General features: G+C 40.4%; 1 protein-coding gene across 1 annotated transcript in view; it reads right to left on the bottom strand.

The window, feature by feature from the left end:
• LOC139452022 (anaphase-promoting complex subunit 4-like) overlaps positions 1 to 21572 on the bottom strand; it is a 171673-nt gene that overhangs the window by 104579 nt on the left and 45522 nt on the right. The window contains exons 11-24 of the mRNA XM_071233301.1: positions 14313 to 14383; positions 13387 to 13429; positions 11431 to 11507; positions 9972 to 10124; positions 9179 to 9234; positions 7671 to 7717; positions 6955 to 7020; positions 6276 to 6347; positions 4747 to 4834; positions 4251 to 4351; positions 2192 to 2250; positions 1658 to 1696; positions 867 to 968; positions 11 to 100 (exon numbers count right to left, since the gene is read on the bottom strand). Coding sequence (XP_071089402.1) covers positions 11 to 100; positions 867 to 968; positions 1658 to 1696; positions 2192 to 2250; positions 4251 to 4351; positions 4747 to 4834; positions 6276 to 6347; positions 6955 to 7020; positions 7671 to 7717; positions 9179 to 9234; positions 9972 to 10124; positions 11431 to 11507; positions 13387 to 13429; positions 14313 to 14383 — 1064 coding nt within the window. The remainder of the gene's footprint in view (positions 1 to 10; positions 101 to 866; positions 969 to 1657; positions 1697 to 2191; positions 2251 to 4250; positions 4352 to 4746; positions 4835 to 6275; positions 6348 to 6954; positions 7021 to 7670; positions 7718 to 9178; positions 9235 to 9971; positions 10125 to 11430; positions 11508 to 13386; positions 13430 to 14312; positions 14384 to 21572) is intronic.

Genomic DNA, 21572 nt, shown 5'->3' with positions numbered 1-21572 from the left:
AGAAGCCTACCTGTCTGAGTCGGATGTGGAGCTGCTGTTGGGGTTGGAGGATGCCAGGGTTCCCATTGAAACGGCCAGGATGCCACTGTCTGTGTCAGTCCTGTTGGGAATTTTGTGAATGTAAAAGATTGTGAAACACATCTTTTTCTAAGAAAACCACACTTATTAATGCAATTCATCGCATTACAATGCCACAAAAAATCACAAATATGTTATATATGAGAAGAATGTGAAGTGAAGCACTCATAAAATATTTGAGGTCGGTTATGAGAACATGGGATATGGACAAGGGGAAATAATTCATCCCATTTCTCTGGAACTGGTTTTGGACCAGTCTTCTTGTGTCCCTATTACTGTCTGCATAGCACATCACTACCATCCCCAATAGCAACAAGAGCAACTGAGCACCTGAATGAGTGAATGTGGATTCACATACGTACAAGAGCTTCAATTCTTCCTCTCAGCCATTCGTCAATATTTATTTTTTAGCCAACAAAATTTAAAATTTAAAATTAAATTTTCTTGTGCCCTTAATACTTAATTTCATTTCATGTTTTGATTGTTTGTTTCTTGTTTAACGCCGTACTCAGCAGTATTTTACCTATATGGCGGCTGACTGTAAATAATCCAGTCTGGACCAGACAATCTAGTGATTTACATCATGAGCATTGATCCACACAATTGGGATACGATGACAAGCATCAACAAAGCCAGCAAGACTGACCACCCGATCCGTTAGTTGCCCTTTACGAGAAGCATAGTCGCCTATGGCAAGCATGGGTTGCTGAAGACCTATTCTACCCTTGATCTTCACAGGCCTCATTTCATGTGGCTACAATGTTATGGGTCAGGGACTTGTGTGCTACCTGTTGGGGTCGGTGGGTTGTCGCAGCACCAGGAACTTGTCACACGGCAGGAAGTCGGCAGTGAAGACTGTGTAACACCTCTGCCTCTCTACATCTGTGAACCTGCAGGAGACAAGCAGTCACTTCATCTCACGAAGACAAACATGTATCACCTAGGTACGACCCACTCTGACCCTGCTTTCTGTGCAGACTTCATTTTTTAACAATAAGACATGTTTCAGGAGCTTGGCTCCTGAGAGTTTCTAGGGGTTCAGTCCTGCTCCACACTGAAGAGTGAGTGAGTGAGTATGGTATTACGCCACTTTTAGCAATATTCCAGCAACATCACGGTGGAGAGGACACCAGAAATTGGCTTCACACATTGTACCCATGTGGGGAATCGAACCCAGATCTTCGACATGAGTGAACGCTTTTACCACTAGGCTACCCCACACTTAAGAACTGTAACTGCAACACATGTGGCGTCTCCTTGGACAAGTGACTTTGTTGGAAAGTCGCATCTGTTCACCCAGCAGTAAATGGGTACCCGGTAGGATGAGATGGCAATGAGGTTGTTAACCTTTTTGTTGTTGTTATTATTATTATTGTTGTTGTTATTATTATTATTATTATTTCGTCACCATATGGCTGAAATACTGCCGATGTGATGTTAAATATTAACTCACTCACTCACTATTATTATTATTATTATTATTATTATTATTATGTGCCAGCTGAAAGTTTAAAACTCAATCTCTTTAAGCTGGTCAAGCAACCAAGTCCTTGCTGAATGTAAAGTTAGTAAGACTTACTGACAGAAGACCGGCTTCCTTGGAGTGGAGTCTTCAGGTCTATATAAGGGAAACAAAGGTTATTAGTAACATGTATGACATAATCCTTCAAACGAGGTTCTACTGCAGCAGCAGCAGCAGCAGCAGCAGCACTGAGGGAGAGAGTGCCAGCTATAACAAGACAGTGTGTTTGTTTAACGCCACACGCTGCCATATTCCAATTATTTGACGGCAGCAAGTAAATTATCAATTTTGGTCCAGATAACTAGTGATTGATATAATGAGAAACTTTCCTCTCAGTCAAGGTAGCTTGGTATGCTATATTATCATGGTAGTTATTTCATAAGGGAATTAAAAACCACACGCTTACTGACCTATTAAATATGTCATACGCAAAATGTATGTTGTTCTTTGTTCAACTTTTATGACACATCAGTTAGGATTGATCGATGCTGATTTTCTTTGCCGAGTTCGGTAAACTAAGTACCTGTCATTAACGAATCAAAGGCGGGCAACTCTATATTATTGCAGTATACCTATATATCGGGAACCTACCTTGTGAGCGTGAAGAGGTGGTTGGTGCACATACAGTGGAGGGACTGGCCAATCACAACCTGCAACACACATCAAGTGCACTTAAAACACAGTGGTGACGTCATCCTATTGTTGAAGTGTTCCATTTGTTTTCAGGAATGAAGAGTTGACTGTGTTCTCTGCCGCTGTTGCATGTACTCCATCGCGAGCTGATCTTTACGCATGTTGTATGCCTCCTTAGAATGTTTTGTCAAAGTGTAAGAGTAGGGATGTGTTCAAAGGCTCCATCATTTTTAAGGAGGTGAGGTGAAATGGGATTTAACATCGCGTCCAAGATTATTGCACTTATATAGCGACGTGCATGCACGTGTATGTGTGTGTGTGTGTGGCTGCTTGTACTAGGCCGGACTGATGCTGATTAATAGTGCTAGCACACTGAGCTACCATGCCGCAGTTTAACATGAATACCCCACTCAGACACAGTATACTGACTCCGAGCCGACCAGTCCTTGTTTGAGCCCCTTAATGCCGAGAGCCAGACAGGGTAACAACTAATACCATCTTTTAACATCTTTTGGTATGACGCGGCCGGGGATCGAACCCCTGACCTTCCTCTCTCCGGGCGGACACTCTACCATTAGACCACGGAGGCAATCTCATTTTTAAGGAATGGAGAGTTACTAGGCCATCCCCCTCTACATCACGTTCCCGTCATCTACTTGGATTTATCACCATGTACTAGTATAAAAAAAGTCAAGGCTCCCCCGATTCTTTCACATTACTACAGTTAATCTGTCATGCCATGTCAGTTTTACTATCGTAATATGAAAGTATCGCAGGGACCTTCACTTTTTAGCTGAATATAATGTGCTTTGTTTTAGTTTCTTATTTCCAAATATCAAGGACACTGGCCTTGTGTACAGAAGAGTACATATTTTGTGTAAAACGGAGTAAGGTGTAAATGTGGGAGGAAAGCCCGAAGTGATGCAGGTCTCAGACGTTTACCACTTCGGTGAAATCCACGAGTATGGGTATGGTGCTGACAAACCTAGAAACATAATTGGGGCGAACCGGGATTCGAACCCACAATCATAGGTTCCTGACCTGCCCAAGGGATGCAACTCTGCACAGCGAATCGCGGCGCATAAGATGACATGGCCACCCGTGGTTTGTCAATCAAATGCCACTGAATCACTTGCAATTTTCAACTCAATGTACAACTCAAAAGATGTGCAAGAACAACTGATTTTTGTCCCTCCGTCATATAATGTTGGGGGATATAGTCATCATCTGGTCTGTCTGTTCGTCCGTCCGTACCTACGTACATATTTTGTTTCCAAACCATAACTTGAAGCCTGTGAAAGATTTTTTCATTTCTTAACCAAGGATTGAAGTACCTTTTGCTATTATGGGGGCCAGGGGGATTTGTTATCTTCTTGCGACTCTTGTTCTATATGGCGATAGTTAAAAAAACAAAAACATAATGAAGTAAGTTGAATAAAAGTAACTGGCTCAGCTGTTCTTTCAGGTATCCATCTTTGTGAGGTGCTACCAAAGTCTCATGACCCAAATCAATCCTGATTTGTTTATTTCCCAACAAAATAAAGTTTTACATGTGCTTGAGTGAGAGCGTGAGTTTAATACTGCTTTGAACAGAACAGTAAACTACGTTTATAACGAACACGCATATACTGACGGATATAACAAACTCTTTTTTTTGTCCCGGCCATTTACTCTATATATGCTGAATACATGCTGATATCGAACTACTGTTTTAACGAACTTTGAGTTTGTTATAACTGTAGTTTACTATATTGCAGTTATATCACAGCATGTGAGCTGGATGTGGAAGCAAAGCTGACGTGATGCAGGTCTTTTATGTTTGGTGAAACCCATAAGTAAGGGAATGGTACTGACAAACCTAGAAGCATAATCAGGGCGAACTGGGATTTGAACCCATGATCATAGGTTTACGGATGCATCTTTGCACTGGGCATGGCAGTGCCTTAGAAGCCTGGGCTTCCTGTGGCCTCCATATCTGCTAGAAGTTTATTTACTTTCAAATACGGCTTGTACTTACCGCTGGTTTATGGAACACTGTTGTAGTCATCAGCTCAACTAGCTGTTCTTGGAGCTGTACAAGAGAGTGGTTGCTGTCTACTGGGTACAGCACAGGACTGTCTGCAATACACACAACACAGTGTCACACAACATCAATCTATGGAACACTGTTGTGGTCATTAGGTGTACAAGAGAGTGGTTGCTGTCTACTGGGAACAGCACAGGACTGTCTGCAATACATACAACACAGTGTCACACTACATCAATCTGTGGAACACTGTTGTGGTCACTAGGTGTACAAGAGAGTGGTTGTTGTCTACTGGGTACAGCACAGGACTGTCTGCAATAAACACAACACAGTGTAACACGACATCAGTCTATGGAACACTGTTGTGGCCATAAGCTGTACAAGAGAGTGGTTGCTGTCTACTGGGTACAGCACAGGACTGTCTGCAATACACACAACATCCATCTATGGAACACTGTTTTGGTCATCGGTTTAACTATCTGCTCACCTGTATGGAATGTACTGGCATTGAGGTACTGTTGCCATGGGTTGTTTGACGTGTCAGGTGGAGAAGACAGGTTCTCTTTCTTTAAATACTGAAACAAAGAAAGAACTGTCACCCATCCAGGTATCTAAGCTCAGCAGCCATTATCATAAATCCAGGTACACGGATCTTGTTTGCTGTCCTAGTTATTGCCCTTGTTGAATTCTTACCACCAAAAGAAACACGAACCATACCAGTATGTTCCTTAGTGCATCGAACCAATCTTATATCTCTTAAATATGAGCATGATGAGTAATTCTTCATATATTAGTGAGTGAGTGAGTTGGGTTTAACGCCGCTTTTAACAGTATTCCAGTTTTATCACGGCATGTCAGATTAATGTGGGAGGAAAGCACGAAGTGATGGAGGTCTCAGACGTTTACCACTTCAGTGAAACCCACGAGTATGGGTATGGTGCTGACAAACCTAGAAACATAATCGGGGTGAACCGGGATTCAAACCTACAATCATAGGTTTCTGGCGTGCGCAAGGGATGCAACTCTGCACAGCGAACTGCGGCGACTTAGATGACTGGGCCACCCGTGCCCCCTCTTCATATATTAACTAACATGTATGGTATACACATATCTGCTGTCGGTGAGTATATATTATGTACTGTTGTTCTCATTTGGTAGAGAATTTTAATGAAATATTTCCTGGATAACTTCGCCAAATAATAATTTATTTCAGAAGACAAAGACAAGGTTCACAGTTTCAGATGAAATCATACTTTCACAAAAGAATTTGATTTCATCGATGTTTCCAATCTCAATAAAATCAGATCTTTTACTCCGATATGATACCTCTCCACATGTACATGTTGTGACATCTACTCACATGAACCCCAAACTAAAGGGATGCATGAATTCAATAGCCAATGGGATGACAACTTTCCAAAATTATTTAACTACTTTACTATCTCGCTTTGAAAATTTCAATTTTAACAAAAGAAAACCCAGACACAACAAATATTCCTTCAATGGTACTTAAATCTTATGTACAGAGTCCATGGTGCTCAGAAACAACAAAGTAAAAAATATCCACAACTATAACATGGAGCAACCCTTGTCATGGACTATCAGAACAGGCCGATTAACTTCGTTTTTGTGATACAGAAATCAATATACTGGTCTGAATGGTCTGCTCATTCGTATCTAGAATGTAGTGAGTGAGTGAGTTTGATATTACGCCACTTTTAGAAATACTTCAGCAATATCATGGAAGGAGCACCAGAAATGGGCTTCACACATAATACCCATGTCAGGAATCGAACTCAGGTATTCGGCGTGATGAGCGAATGTTTGAACCACTAGGCTACCCGACCACCCCTACCTAGGATGTAGAAGCCTCGAAGCTAATTGGCTGATCAGAAAGTTCACCTGATGCCACCTGCTATAGAGGGGTCTTGACTGTCTTGAGGTGTCATATCAGAGTAAAATGTCTCCTTTTAATGAGACTGTCACTGTTTCCTATATGCCTTGAACAATGTTTACCTGGCCAACTTTTTCAAGTTTAAATCCCGACTTTTTCCCAGAATCTGAATCACCAAACAGGTTGTTGGCTTCCTGAAAAAGAGAATTGACACATGAATCAACACAAATAACATGGAAGATTTTAAGGGATCTTCATTCAATAAATCAACTCCTACACTTGAGCTTTTACGAGTGTTACAAGTAATTTACATCATCCATTATGAAATTCAAGCCACATGCAACAATGCATGCTGTTGATATTTAATTTTAATATGGACACACAGACAGACACATCTCTTACGACCAGCGGGGGCCAGGTGGCCCAGTCGTCTAGACCCCGCGATTGGCTGTGCAGAGTTGCGTCCCTTGGGCACGCCAGAAACATGATTGTGGGTTTGAATCCCGGTTCCCCCCAATTATGTTTCTAGGTTTGTCAGCACCATACCCGTGCTCGTGGGTTTCTCCGAAGTGGTAAAGATCTGAGACCTGCATCAATTCGGGCTTTCCTCCCCCATTAAGCTGACACGCTGTGATATAACTGTAATACTGTTAAAAGCGGCGTTAAACCCAACTAACTCACTTACGGCCAGCATTGGGGCCAATTCTAATGATGAGAAAGAAGGGTTTTGTTTATTCACCAGGGCGCCTTATTTCAACTATGACTACGATTCTGAAGCATGTCAGACGACGGATATCTTACTGGGGAAAATTGTGTGAAGTTGTCCCGCAGAAACTCAGCCACAAAGTTCACATCATGTTGTGTCATCTGCAAATAGAAAGACATGTCAGCTCCAAAAACAAAATACCTGAAGTGAAGTTTCCTCACTGCAGCGATGTGACATATTTCTGTACATCTACTGATCCAGCTTTCAGAATTGCCAAAAACACAAGTTGAAAAGTTTACAATACACACATATATATCTATTTCATGTTTTTTGCTGCTCTTACCAATATATCAGCAATATCACAGACAGTGACACCAGTCTGGTTTTGTTTGTTTGTTTGTTTTTAATGCCGCACTCATCAATATTCCAGCTATATGATGGCGGTCTGTAGATAATCGAGTCTGGACCAGACAATCCAGTGATAGATATCATGAGCATCAATCTAAACAACTGGGATACAATGACATGCATCAAACAAATCAACGAGTCTGACCACCCAATCCCGTTAGTCGCCTCTTATGCCATGCATAGTCACCTGTTACGGCAAGCATGGGTTGTTGAAGACCTTTTCTCCCCTGGATCTTCGCGGGTCAAGTGACACCAGAAACGGAATTCATATAAATTATCCCGATGCGGATTCGAATCTGGATCATGAGCAGGATGACCAAACACATTAACCACTGGGCTACCCCACCACCCCTCATCTGATGGGAACTCGTCTTCATGTTTCAGACCTACAACCAATCCTTACCTTGCTCAGTTCAGCCGGTGGTTGCTCGTTTGAAAGTCGTAAAATCACTGCAAGGACAATACCAAATACACTAAGCCACACGCTTCATATGTCACTTTAACACTTAAAAATAGCGAGATCATCCATCTTTAGAGGTGAGGTGAAATTGGGTTTAACGTCGCATCCAAGATTATTGCACTTATATAGCGACGTGCATGTACATGTATGTGTTTGTGTTTGTGTGGCTGCTTGTACTAGTCCGGACTGATGCCGATTAATAGTGCTAGCTCACTGAGATACCATGCCGCAGTTTAACATGAATACCCCACTCATACACAGTATACTGACTCCGAGCCGACCAGTCCTTGTTTTAGCCCCTTTATGCCGAGCGTCAGACAGGGTAACAACAAGTACCATCTTTTTGGTATGACGCGGCCGGGGATCAAACCCCGGACCTCCCGCTCTCCGGGCGGACACTCTCCCACTAGACCACGGAGGCGGTCTTCCATCTTTAGAACAGTCAGGATTTCTTAAATTGACTACAGAATGATGGAAAAGAAGAAAAGAAGTATACGAATGATAACTCTTAGATCAAACATATGATAAAGAAGTTTTTGTGTTGGGCACAGGAAATAAATCTAACATTGCTATCAGTCATATATGAATATATTTTATGGAAATAGTATTAAATGTCTTAGGTGTTTTTAGGAAGTCCAATCCTCCATTCTGTAGTACCTTGCTAAAAAGGTAAAAATAATGACACATTAAACATTCTCAAGACAAATAATAAAGATAGTCTTGTTTTTGGAAGGCCTCCACTTGCATATGTAAACTTATCCTCCCAAACCGGCTTCCACAGGTGATATCAATTGATATTGCCCAGAAGACCAATGTGTCATCAGTAGTTACCATGACATCACAATCAAATAACAACACTAATCTCTCTACAACTGAAGCTGGTTAGCTGCACTTTTTACACATAAAAACACTGGTTACCATATTCAACGTAATAAGCAGCCAGGGCGCTCTCAAAATTAGAAATAGTGGGCTCTTATTAGAATATTATTTTGGTGAAAAAAAAACAGAGTTGAAAGATCGTAAATTTCGTGGTTAATGCTGGCAGCCTAAAATGTTTACATACGCCAGATATATTCTTCCAGAACTTAAATGCCCTTAATTAAGGGTGAACAACACACGAGTGCGTATTATACACGAATAAATAAGTCTTGTGTACATTGATCTATCGGGGGTGCTAATTAGGATTGTTCACTAGCCAATATATCAGCAAATATCGCCGTGGGCGCTTATAAGAGCGGGGCGCTTATTTCGTCAAATACGGTATTACTCTTTCCAAACTTAAAAATTGGGAAGAACGATAATGGATGATAAAAAGAATCTCACCCTCTGTCTTTTGATATCAAATCTACCAACACTCTTCCAAAAATATTTGAAACCCCTTGGCAAGCCTCAGATTTTAAAACTTTTATCAACTGTGTATATACCAGGTAGCAGCATCTTTAACATCTTACCTACATACAGCCATCTGAAAAATGCCTTGAAATTCTTGATGCTTCCATCAATAACTCTGAAAAGGAAAACAGTATCAGTTATCTCCCCTTGTCCACTTGACTATTAAACTAAACACATATATATATGTGATCATAAACCTTTAACACAGCTGAAAATATATGTTTCTTATTTCCTAAAATGACATACATTTACAAAGTATTAAAGAATTTTAGAATGGATTTGTGGTCAAAAGTAAAGCTTAAAGAATTGTTACAACAATAACTTCAGCATACATTTCAGAGCCACAAATGTACTCAAGTGATTATAAATCAAATCAGTATTTCTAAACAGTGTTAAGCAAACGATTAGTGTCAGAAATTTGGAAAAAAAGAACAGCTGAACTTGTGACGTTAACAGAGTTATTCCCCTTTAGCTGTTTTTAGCCTGAAACATGTTTGTCGTAAGCGGCGACTAAATGGATCGGGTTTTCAAATTTGCTGCATGTCATCGTATCCCAGTTGCGTACACCAATGCTCACACGATGTCAATCACAGGATTGTCTGGATCAGACTTGATAATTTACAGACCCCTGTCATATAGCTGGAATATTGCCAAGTGCGGCACTTAACGACAAACAAACAGCAAAATTTAAATCCACCAATGGGAGCCAGTATTACTAACAACCAACAACTGCCTATCCACCAAAGGGAGCCTACGTTACTCACAGCCAACAATTACCCATCCACAAAAGGGAGCCTGTGTTACTTACGGCCAACAACTGCCTATCCACCAATGGGAGCCTTTGTTACTTACTGTTGCAGCTGACTGGTGTTGAGCACAAAGCTTCCTGCGAGCTGCACGGCCTTCTGTAGATCGCTGGTGTCCAGTCCGAGCACCCCGAACTTGTCGTACCACAGGGACATACCCCTCAGTTCACTCAGGTGGTACACCAAGGCTTGGCTTACACTGCACAGAGAAGCACTCGTAAAATCTCCATAACAGCACAGGAATTGACATTTCTAATACCATCCTACCCGTTAAAGAATAATATATGAACTTACTTTCATAAAACTTGTATAAACAAGGACAATCCTTAATTTCTTTTAGAACTGACATTTATAACAATATTTTTTGTGTTAATGGGAGTATGAATGCAAAAACAGTTGCACTCAGTACAATTACACAAAGTGTGCACATGTTTTTTTACGTGTTTAACTCCACAAACACAAAAACATTTCATGTGATCAGCAAATAAACAAAAAAAAACCAATCAAATCACCATAAATCCTGTAAACTTCAAAATAAGAATTCATATTGAAATAAATTCTAAAAATAAGTATGTCAAAAATAAATGCTTATTTAATCATCAACACACGAATAGTAACACAAAGTCAGTGACATCGTTCAGCGTAATTATGAAACACAAGCCCTTCCTATTCTATTTCAGCAAAGGAAGAAACAGTAGGCAAGGCCTATTTTCTTTTCACTTTATGGAAGCATAAATGCAATAATTGCTTGTTTAGCCAATCAAATGCCACGTATAAATATAATTTAGTTATTATACAATACTCTGTGTAGCCTTATGGCAAAACACCTAGCCAATACAGACTGAGAGTGTTTCTGTCACCTGAGCCGACAGCCGATGTCGGATGATAAATTTTTTCTTGACACTTTATCAGAATCAGTCACGACGCATAGCTACTGTGGTATGTCTTATCAACTGATCAATGACACAATGTGTATGCATCCTCCACAAGGAGCTGAGATTGCAATTCACTTGCAGATAGTTTGCCACAGTAATAATGTCTTGAGCATCATCACTCTATGGAGTGAAGTATTGCACTTATTATTATCATATTTAATTATCCATGAGAGACCGTGTTTACTGTTCGATTAATGTTAGTTTTGATTTGTTGTTTAACGCTGCACTCAGCAGCTATACATATATAATCGAGTCTGGACCAGGCAATCCAGTAATTGATATCATGAGCATCGATCCACGCAATTTGGACATGATGACATGCATCAACCATCAACCATCAAGTCAGAGAGTCTGACCACCCAATCCCATTACGGCAATCTAACTACAAGCATAGTCACCTCTTATGGCAAACATGGGCTTGCTGAAGACCTATTCTAACCTGGATCTTCACAGGTCGCGATTATTGTTAAATGAAATTAAAATAATTAATCAAGGCTTCATGCTGTCACTAATATTATCATTCATATGATTATTATCTTTAAGATATTCTGCAACAGACAGTTTCCCGACCTTTGTAAATGTTTCACAACCAGCTTCTGTATGTTGGAGTATGAAGTCTCAATGGAATGACCCAGTTTCTTCAAACCCTGCAATCAAACACAATGAAAAAGACATTTAAGTATCGACACTACCAAACGAATCCAACAGACTTTACTGACAAATCTGAGCACTAAAAATATGTTGGTTGGTTGGTTTGTTGTTTAACGCTGCACTCAGCAATATTCAAGCTATATGACGGCGGTCTGTAAATAATCAAGTCTGAGCCAGACAATCCAGTGATTGATGTCATGAGCAACTGGGATCGATGACATGCATCAACCAAGCCAGAGAGCCTGACCACCCGATCCCCTTAGTCGCCACTGACAAGCATAATCGCCATTTACAGCAAGCATGGGTTGCTGACGATGTATTCTAACCCGGATCTTCACAGCTCTCGTCTGTGGAATAATCTTCCTATTCTTATCAGACTTTCTAAAACTTATGAATCTTTCAAATCACAATTAACAAAACACATCTTTTCTGTGAAGCATAGGACTTGCATGAGGAAGATATGTAGGTGGAGAAACTGTCTGGGGCACAAATGTATGGGTGAGTGAGTGAGTGAGTTGGGTTTAACGCCACCTTTAACAGTATTCCAGTCATATCACGGCGTGTCAGCTTAATGTGGGAAGAAAGCCCGAAGTGATGCAGGTCTCAGACAGTTACCACTTCGGTGAAACCCACGAGCACAGGTATGGTAGAAACATAATCGGGGCCAACCGGGATTCGAACCCACAAACATAGGTTTCTGGCATGCCCAAGGGACGCAACTCTGCACAGCAAATCGCTGCGCCTTAGACGACTGGGCCGGCCGTGCCCCCCACAAATGCATGGAGGCTAGTGCAATATTAGTACACATTATTGTTGTTGTGGTTGTTGTAGTGTTGTCGTGTTGTTGTTGTGTTGTTGTAGTGTTGTTGTGGTTGAAGTCACCATGGCCTTGCCTGGAAGTTGTATGCTCATGACTGATATGGATATTCTTGTTTGAAATGTTTCTTTGTTGTTTTATACCATTCTCAGCAATTCCAGCTATATGACGGCGGTTTGTAAAATATCAATTCTGGACCAGACAATCCAGTGATTGACATCGTGATCATTGCTCTAGGCAAATGGGATACGATGACATGCATCGACCAAGTCAGCAAGCCTGACCACATGATCCTGTCACAATCGTCAATCACCTCTTACGACAAGCATGGCTTGCTGAAGACAAATTCTAACCCGGATCTTCACAGGGGTTTCTTAAAGTAAAAGTTGATGAAATTGTAAATGGACATCTTTAACATTTTACATCAAAGTGCAGGCTACATCTGAATATGATTTAATGATTTAACCAGTCATACGCCTTTGAGTTCCGTGTGGTAGCAAGATACTATTACTTGCACAACTTATTATCGACAGTTGACATTGAAGCGGACTTCTGGTGAAACTAAAGATTTTATAGTGTGATGTCAGCCAAAATACAGGATTTCTGACATGGAGATTTATATTTTCATAAAATTAATCCTCTTGTATCCCATGCAAATTGCAGTACATTCTCAATTATCTTGTACAGGACATAATATTTTCTATCCAATAAACAGATAAAACCTAGCTACACAGACGTCATCTTTATCAGTTAATTCTGTTACAGACCCGTGAAGATTCCGGGGTAGAATAGGTCTTCAGCAACCCATGCTTGCCGTAAAAGGTGACTATGCTTGTCGTAAAAGGCGACTAATGGGATCGGGTGGTCAGGCTCGCTGACTTGGTTGATGCATGTCATCGATCTCAATTGCGTGGATCGATGCTCATGATATTAATCACTGGATTGTCTGGTCCAGACTCGATCATTTAACAGACCGCTGTCATATAGCTGGAATATTGCTGAGTGCGGCGTTAAACAACAAACCAACTAACTAACAACTAATTCTGTTACATGCCTACCTTTTCTGTGAGTTCATGCTGCAAGAACTGTTCCAGTTCCTCACTGAAAAAATATTTAAGGCCACAATGTACACTGGTCTTGTAGCCACCTGGTGGAACTGCCTTCCTCTCAAGCACCTGGCAGTATCCTGTCACCATATTGCTACAGTACTGGAAATGTCAGGCTAAATCACTTGGGCGATTTCAATAACAGTTCAAAACAGTGTACGTGTGAATTTGTGCAGCAAATGCATCTGAAAACCTTGTGAATGTTGTGTTTATCACTGTTATTGTACACGTATCATTATTTGGTGCCATGAAACAAAGAACGGTTTGGTGGAAATTGAATTAGTTAAATGAGTGAAGCAGTCATAAAATACCTCCATGTTGGCCAGGACTACTGTGGCAGAAGTTACTGGTGAAGGATCTAACTTGAATAAGGAGTGTGAGTGAGTGAGTTTGATTTTACTCCGCTTTTAGCAGTATTCCAGCAATATCACAGCGGGGGACACCAGAAATGGGCTTCACACATTAAACCCATGTCGAGAATCGAACCTGGGTCTTTGGCGTGATGAGTGATCGCTTTAACCACAAGGCTACCCGACCACCCCACTTGAATAAGGAGGAATGATCGGTTTATGAATTGTTTTGCTTTTATAATATCCTGAATAAAATCATTCTACACACTTAACAGATTGCAGCCAGAGATGATCAAATTGGCTTTTAATCAGCTCGTGATTTTAAATCAAATCAAATTTGTAACTGTTTTTTTCGTATGAAATAGAATCTTGAAACAAATCAAAACATTCATGACCTGTGTACATCAACCCTGTACCACAAAGCAGTCTAAGTGCCAAGGTGATCATAACTCCCACACGTCATAGCGCTGAGATAGTTTGGTTGAATGGGACCCTGGACTCTAAAACAAGAGAGCAAGATGACCCTACCTGGGTGTCCCAAACAGGAGGAGTTCCAAGAAGTCGTTACTGACGCTGCTGCTCTGGCCACTCTGAGCTTTCTGAAAGCATCACAGATACATCTACATCTGACAATGAAAGCCAAAATGTTACTTCAAATCTTAAGTTGCGCAATGTAAAGTTTATTTCAGCAATAAGAATGTAAGTCTGTTTCATTTTAATTTCCAAATTTGTAATATTTTGGTCAGGGGATCAAACAAGAGTTATCAGGAACTGACATATCTCCCGGTCTGCTGCAATTCGGAAATGGAATTTGGCTACTAATGCCCCACTTTTGGTATATTTCAGCAATAAGAATGTAAGTCTGTTCTCAAAAGTCTCATTCAGCAGACAAGAGGCATCAGGAACTGACATATCCCCCGGTCTGGTGCAATTTGGAAATAGGATTTGGCTACCTATACTCCACTACATTGCCATTGGATACCTTCGGTTCAGTGAAGAAAAAAATAATGCTGATCAGAAATATCATAATCATCAAAAGGCACCAGTTCACCACTTGCCTGATCTTCATAGCAAGTTTCATCAAGAAATGTTTCAACAGTATTGTAGTTCTGCTCAGGAAACAAGCACTACACTCATTTTCATTAAAGTTCAACTTGTTGTCATAAAACATAAAAACAAATTAAAAAATAAAAATCCCACATCATCAACATGCACCAGTTAACTACTAAACAAATCTGTACAGCAGGTTTCAACAAAATATGTTCAACGGTTCTGTTCCGAAAACGGAAAGAGGACAGGCAGTTGGACACACATATTGATTGCTCTATCCCCCATTTAACGGGGCGATAAAAATTGGCCTAAATAACTTTCATCCCTGGTCCTGTTTGTTTGTGGACAAACCAGAATTATCTAGGATTCCAAACAAAGAACCCTTGGCAAGAGAATTGCGAAAGAATTGGGATATTGTTCAAATTTATTTTCGTAAATTCTGAGGAATTAGGAGATTATAAAAATCAAATAAGGGAATATTTGCTATCCTTTGCTACAGACTTGAGCCGGATATTAGCCTCTGAGCAGGTCTAGATAAATCCCTGCAACCATAATGAACTCTGTTATTAAACATATCTCCTCCATCTTAGTTTAACATTATGTGATCCTGGAACAGCTTGCCATTATAGATAACACCCTTACTAACACAATCCTATCACACGTCTATGATAAATCTATTCTTTCATAATCTTTCAATTCACACAACGCAGCTTAAAGTCTTACTACGTAAACAATTAAACAGTTAGCTCCTTGTAATTACATATATTGTGTTGTTTACCTACAACGAAACAAAGATATCAAAAATATCTACATCGGTAAAAAAAAGCAGTGCCCTGTAATCTTGGGTTTCGTTATACACACATACACTAATAGCCACACACCTTACCCTTTAATCAAGGGGAGATAACGCATAAACTTTATGGCCAGTATTAATCTTCAATAATTAACATAACGCCTCACACACACCAATGAAACACAATTTGGAAATAATTCAGTGTAGGGGGGTCACTTAAACAAACTTCAAAGACACAGGTTAATCCAGATCTTCTAAATCACAAAGCTATCTGTTTAATCTTTAAGCTGTTGCAAAAATGTTATCTGACTGACAAAAAGATTTTAGTCCTGCTAATTAGCAAATGAGAGAGTACAGTGGGGGTTCTTTAGAAAATGACAGTTCAAGAAATAATATTATACATCCTATTGGTGCATGATACAACTGATACTCACAGCAGAACAATGCTATTGTTACCTCACTCATTAGAACTCGCCCTTAGGGTGGTCGGACAGGAAACTACAGCCCTTAGGTAGGTGTACCTGTCGTGGAACACCCTAAGGGGAGGGGAGGGGGGGGGGGGATATCAGTGTGGAGGCAGATCAGTTGTGTGTGTGCGTGTTTGACTCACATATGAACCCTGACATCAAGTTGTGTATAAGGTAAAACAGATAATTCAACAATTAAACCCGAGAATAGTAGGGCCACACGTTTTATTTTTTTCGTTTCATGGGCCCACCGCCCCTACTGAAAAGGTGCCAGGGAAAAAATAAGTTACATAAGAATATATATTTTTATTTCATCATCCCAAACTGGCTCCCACAGGAGATATGGCTTGGATGAAATCAACAAGATCTACATTGTAGATATAGCTGCAATGAAATTGCATCACAATGCTTTGCAGATCATTGTGACGTTATTGTTACCATGACGTCACAATCAAATGACATCACTAACTGAAGCTGTTAGCAGTACGTTTTACACTTAGACACTGCTTATTTCTGTCTACAAACTGAACAAGTTGGAAGAATGATGTTGGATGATAAATAGAATACACCCTTGTGTCTTTTGATATCAAATATATCAACACTCGTAGATAAACATTTAAAACTGACAGCAAGCCTCAGAGTCTTAAACTTTTATCGACTCGTGTAGATATATTTGATATCAAAAGACACTTGGGTGAGATTCTCCATATGTCTCCTACTAGTAATATAGAACCTCAATTACAAATGTCAAATATCAATTCCATGTCTACATCACTAGTGACTCAAGAAGCCAGCTGCAGTTTTAACTCCACATCAGAATGATGAATGAATGAATGAATGAATGAATGAATGAATGAATGAATGAATGCAGCTGCAGTTTTAACTCCACGGCAGGATGGATGGATGGATGGATGGATGGATGGATGGATGGATAGATAGATAGATAGATAGATAGATAGATAGATAGATAGATAGATAGATAGATAGATAGATAGATAGATAGATAGATAATAAATAAACAAATAAATAAATAAATAGCTATTTATTTATATTCTTAATTTGACCGACCTTGTGTGGAAAAGCTGGAATAAATGTGTGAAACATAAAATTTAAAAAGTGTGGCCTAAAGAAACCCTAAGTCTATCATTTCCAGGAGCAAGAGCTGAGCTAGAATAGTGAATGAAAAAATACTGTTTTACGCAGTATCAGCAATATTACAGCTATTTGCGACAAGAACCAGTCGATTCCAGCAGGTGTTTATAAAGACCAATAATAATAGTACGAGAGATAGTAGATGATTGTAAGTATCAGTTACATATCACAGAAAAACAAAAACAATTGACTATTTGGACAAAAAATTATATCTTGTCCTATAGATGTATTAAGCTGGACTAGAACTGAAAGCAATGTGAACGAAATAGGGGTGATAGGTTTACGAGAATAGTGCTATGGGATCTGAAAGAGAAACGAGAGGAGTGATGACTGTGAGTTTAAAATCAAATGAAGGGAAATACGTGGGTGGGGAGAGGGGTGTGAAGATGAGAGGGTGCATGAGAAGATAAGGGGGCGTGTGTGAAGATGAGAAGGTATGAGTGGACATAAGGGGGCATGTGTGAAGATGAGTGGGTGTGTGAGAAGATAAGGGGGCGTGTGTGAAGATGAGAAGATATGTGAGAAGATAAGGGGGGGTGTGTAGATGAGAGAGTTGCAAGCAAAGGTGAGGATGCAAGTGTGTGTGTGGGGTGGGGTGTGGGGTGGAGTGTGGGGTGGGGTGTGGGGTGTGGGGTGGAGTGCGGGGTGGAGTGCAGGGTGGAGTGTGGGGTGGAGTGTGGGGTGGAGTGTGGGGTGGGGTGTGGGGTGCGGGGTGGAGTGCGGGGTGGAGTGTGGGGTGGAGTGTGGAGTGTGGGGTGGGAAGGAGTGTGGGGTGGAGTGTGGGGTGGAGTGTGGGGTGTGGGGTGGAGTGTGGGGTGGAGTGTGGGGTTGAGTGTGGGGTGGGGTGTGGGGTGGAGTGTGGGGTGGAGGGTGGGGTGAGAGTGTGAATAGGAAGGGAAAGATGGAAAGTAGAGGAGAGAGAGTGATGAAGCTGGTTGTACGAGAGAGAGTGGGAGGGATGACAGGCCATGTTAAATCTTCCTGTACTGTTACTGCAGTGCGGCTGAACACAAGTCCAGCAGGGATGTGACATGTCACACATAGGTCACACTGACCATGAACATTTCATGCCCCGAGTTTAATATCATTCCGGTATTTAAACCATATGAGGTCCACTTAACACAACTGTGTGGAGAAAATCATGGCCATTAATCCATTGAAAACTGAAACGGTACTCTGGCCTGAAGATTCTCCATAAAGATGCCAGAGGTTTACTATGTTGAAAAGAAAAGGTCTCGTAAGAAGTGCTTTGCAGACACTGATGTGTTCCTCTTTGAAGTGTTAATCCCCACCTAAACCACCACCCTCTAGGGGTGTAGTTCATATGAGAGGTCTCCACCTGATATCCCGGGGGGGGAGGGACGGAAAACATCACAACTACTTCATAGACAACTGATATTGGCAGCTTCAATACAATAAATCATAAATAAATAATTGAACGAATAATTTCGAGGTAGTATGTGTGTGTGTGTGTGTGTGTGTGTGTGTGTGTGTGCGTGTGCGTGCGTGCGTGCGCGTGCGTGCGTGTGCGTGTGTGTGCAGTGGTCTAAGGCACTGCAAATGTATATGTTCATCTTTCTGAATAATTGCAATGCTAAGCCAAACACTCATAAAATAATTTCTCTGTGTATATAAACACCTCCTTTATGTTTGTTTGTTGTTTAAAGCCACACTCAGCAATATTCCAGCTATATGACGGCGGTCTGTAAATAATCGAGTCTGGACCAGACCATCCAGTGACTGATATCCTGTGATGGTACAAAGTAATGTCCCTTGGAATATATATATTTAGATATGTCCAACAGTAATCTGCTGGATTGTGTCTGGACCTTCTGAAGTTCTTCTAATATTTAGGCAATGTTTTGTTTCCCATGTTTGTTTGTAGTTGTTTAACGCCGCACTCAGCAATATTCCAGCTATATGACGGCAGTCTGTAAATAATCAAGTCTGGACCACACCATCCAGTGATTGATATCATCAGCAATGATCCACACAATTGGGATACGATGACATGCAACGACCCAGTCAGTGACCCTGACCAGCCAATTCTGTTAGTCACCTCTTACTATAAGCTTAGTCTCCTCCTTCGAACAATGTAAAATATTCATGGTGTTTTTCAGCTTTCTCAGACTGAAAAATGGGCTTCCATCTGATGAAGCCGAATTGTTGACTGGTACCAGTGTGAAACCAATTGAAAATATACATGCAAAATGAGAAAAATGGGTTGCTGGGGAAGGGGGGTTCAGAAAACAAAACAATTTGTGAAACAACATGTCTGTTGTCATCAAATTGTTGAAGCATTGTTTAGTGTGTTGATTATTTAAGTCAAAGGGTCAACATGAAGTGTCTGTCTGTCTGATTGTACTGGACCCGATTAATGACAGTTTCAGTGTTCCTGATGGCTTTTAAAACTGCCAGTCCAGTAGGACTGGAAACTATAAAAATTACCAGTTCCCCCTAATTTTTGTCAGTCCCAACTTTTAACAAATGAAAAAACGTATGAAAATTATGTGTTTTAATTCTTTCAACTCTCTTTTTTTTAAAAATATTTCAAGACTAAATCGCTGCAAATATATCTTCAACCTTGAAGCAAATCTTATTTAATAGCACCAAAAATAGACAAGGGGAAACCCAGATGGCAACTGACAAGCTGACTTTGTTCGAAAAATATACTTATATGAATATCGCCAATGTTTTGTTCAACAACAAAGATTTAGAAGGTACTTTATTTGCCGGTCCACAAGGACTGGCAGGCACATGAATTACCGGTCCAAGCCTAATTTTACCCGTAAAAACAGGGTATTTACCAGTAAACGGGAACACTGCAGTTTTCTAGAGCCAGCCCACTTTGATACCATGCACAGTTTGACATGAATACCCCACTCAGACACAGAAAACTGACCCCAAACCGACCAGTCCTTGATTTGTCCTTTAATGCCAAGCACCAGGCAGGGAAACAACAAGAACCATCTTTTCAAGTCTTGTGATATGAGTAAACACACAATACACGTGTGACAAATATAGTCTAAGTGTCAGGCTGTACGAAAAACAAACAGTGTCTGTATTTTGTCAGCACATGGACTAACAGCACACAGTCCAGGTCAACTGAACACACGCAAGACATATTTGCAATGCCAGCTAGATCTCGGTAGATTTGCTTGTTGGTTTAGCAAAGGAGCTGGTCATCACAAATTCTAAATGCCAAAGTTAACCGAATACCTTTTAACTGAATTCCTCGATGTCAACCTGACATTATCGCGTGTATGTGTCTTTCTTTGCTTTTGTCAGTCATCAATATTTAAGCTTAAAAAAGGTCTCTGTAAATAGGCTGGATAGGGCAAAACAGAGAATGACAGCACGATTAAATAAATATATATTGCAGTGGCATTTGACTGGCTAGCCAAGAAAATATTTTTGTGTTTATGTTTCCATAAACCGAAACAAATCATGCTACACCCACTGGGGAATTACTGTTTCCTGATTGGCTGACAATAAAATGGTTGGGGACTGTGTTGCATTATTGCACTGAACGATGTCACTGATTTTGCATTGTTGTCTACAGTTTTTTGTATGTTGATGATTAAATTAGCAGTCTGTGAAGTTATTATTGTTGACATATTTATTCATAAGATTTGATTTCAATACAATTTTGCATTTATGGAGTTATAAACATGACAAATGGTGTGCACACTTTGCGTAAATCTATGGATTTACACAGCTTTCACACAGTTTTGTACGTTTATTCTTAAATATTAATGCCATCAGGGGTACAATGACAGACAATCAGTCAGACTGACCACCAATCCCCCTTCGTCGGCTCTGAGAACAAAATATAAAAAATCTAAACCCTAAAAGCGAAAAATATGTAAGATCAAGCTAATAACAACCCACCATCCCTCAAACCCCTGAATACATACAGTATTCAAAATAATCCATTTGCAGTTATAAGCTCCCAAAGTGCTTAGAAAATTGACAGAGGGAGGTGCTTATTAAACCATACACAACGACCTAAATATGTTTTCCGAGATCAAGCGGTATTGAACAAACTCAGCACTAACATTGATGAAACTAAAACATTTTCGATGACAGTTCCAGGTCAACTATATACCCCTTTCATGCTACTGTTTCTTTAAGATGGGGGTCAATTTAGCTGCTGGCCCATTGGCCTGTGGCCAGTTAAAATTACAAAGGGCTTGCTGAATTCAATCTTCAGTAGATGGCCTGTCTGGCTAGTCAAAATTTCACCCCTTCTCCATGTATATTTAATTTTTTTAATTGCACACTACTCGTGAACCATGTGAACCATGACGCCGGGCGCCATTCTGT

The sequence above is a fragment of the Haliotis cracherodii genome, unplaced genomic scaffold, assembly GCF_022045235.1.
Source record: "Haliotis cracherodii isolate W230 unplaced genomic scaffold, xgHalCrac1.p SCAF_9, whole genome shotgun sequence".
In the NCBI taxonomy this organism is placed as follows: Eukaryota; Metazoa; Mollusca; class Gastropoda; order Lepetellida; family Haliotidae; genus Haliotis; species Haliotis cracherodii.
The sequence above is the reverse complement of the archived record's forward strand: the minus strand, read 5'-3'. Positions and strand labels throughout refer to the sequence as shown.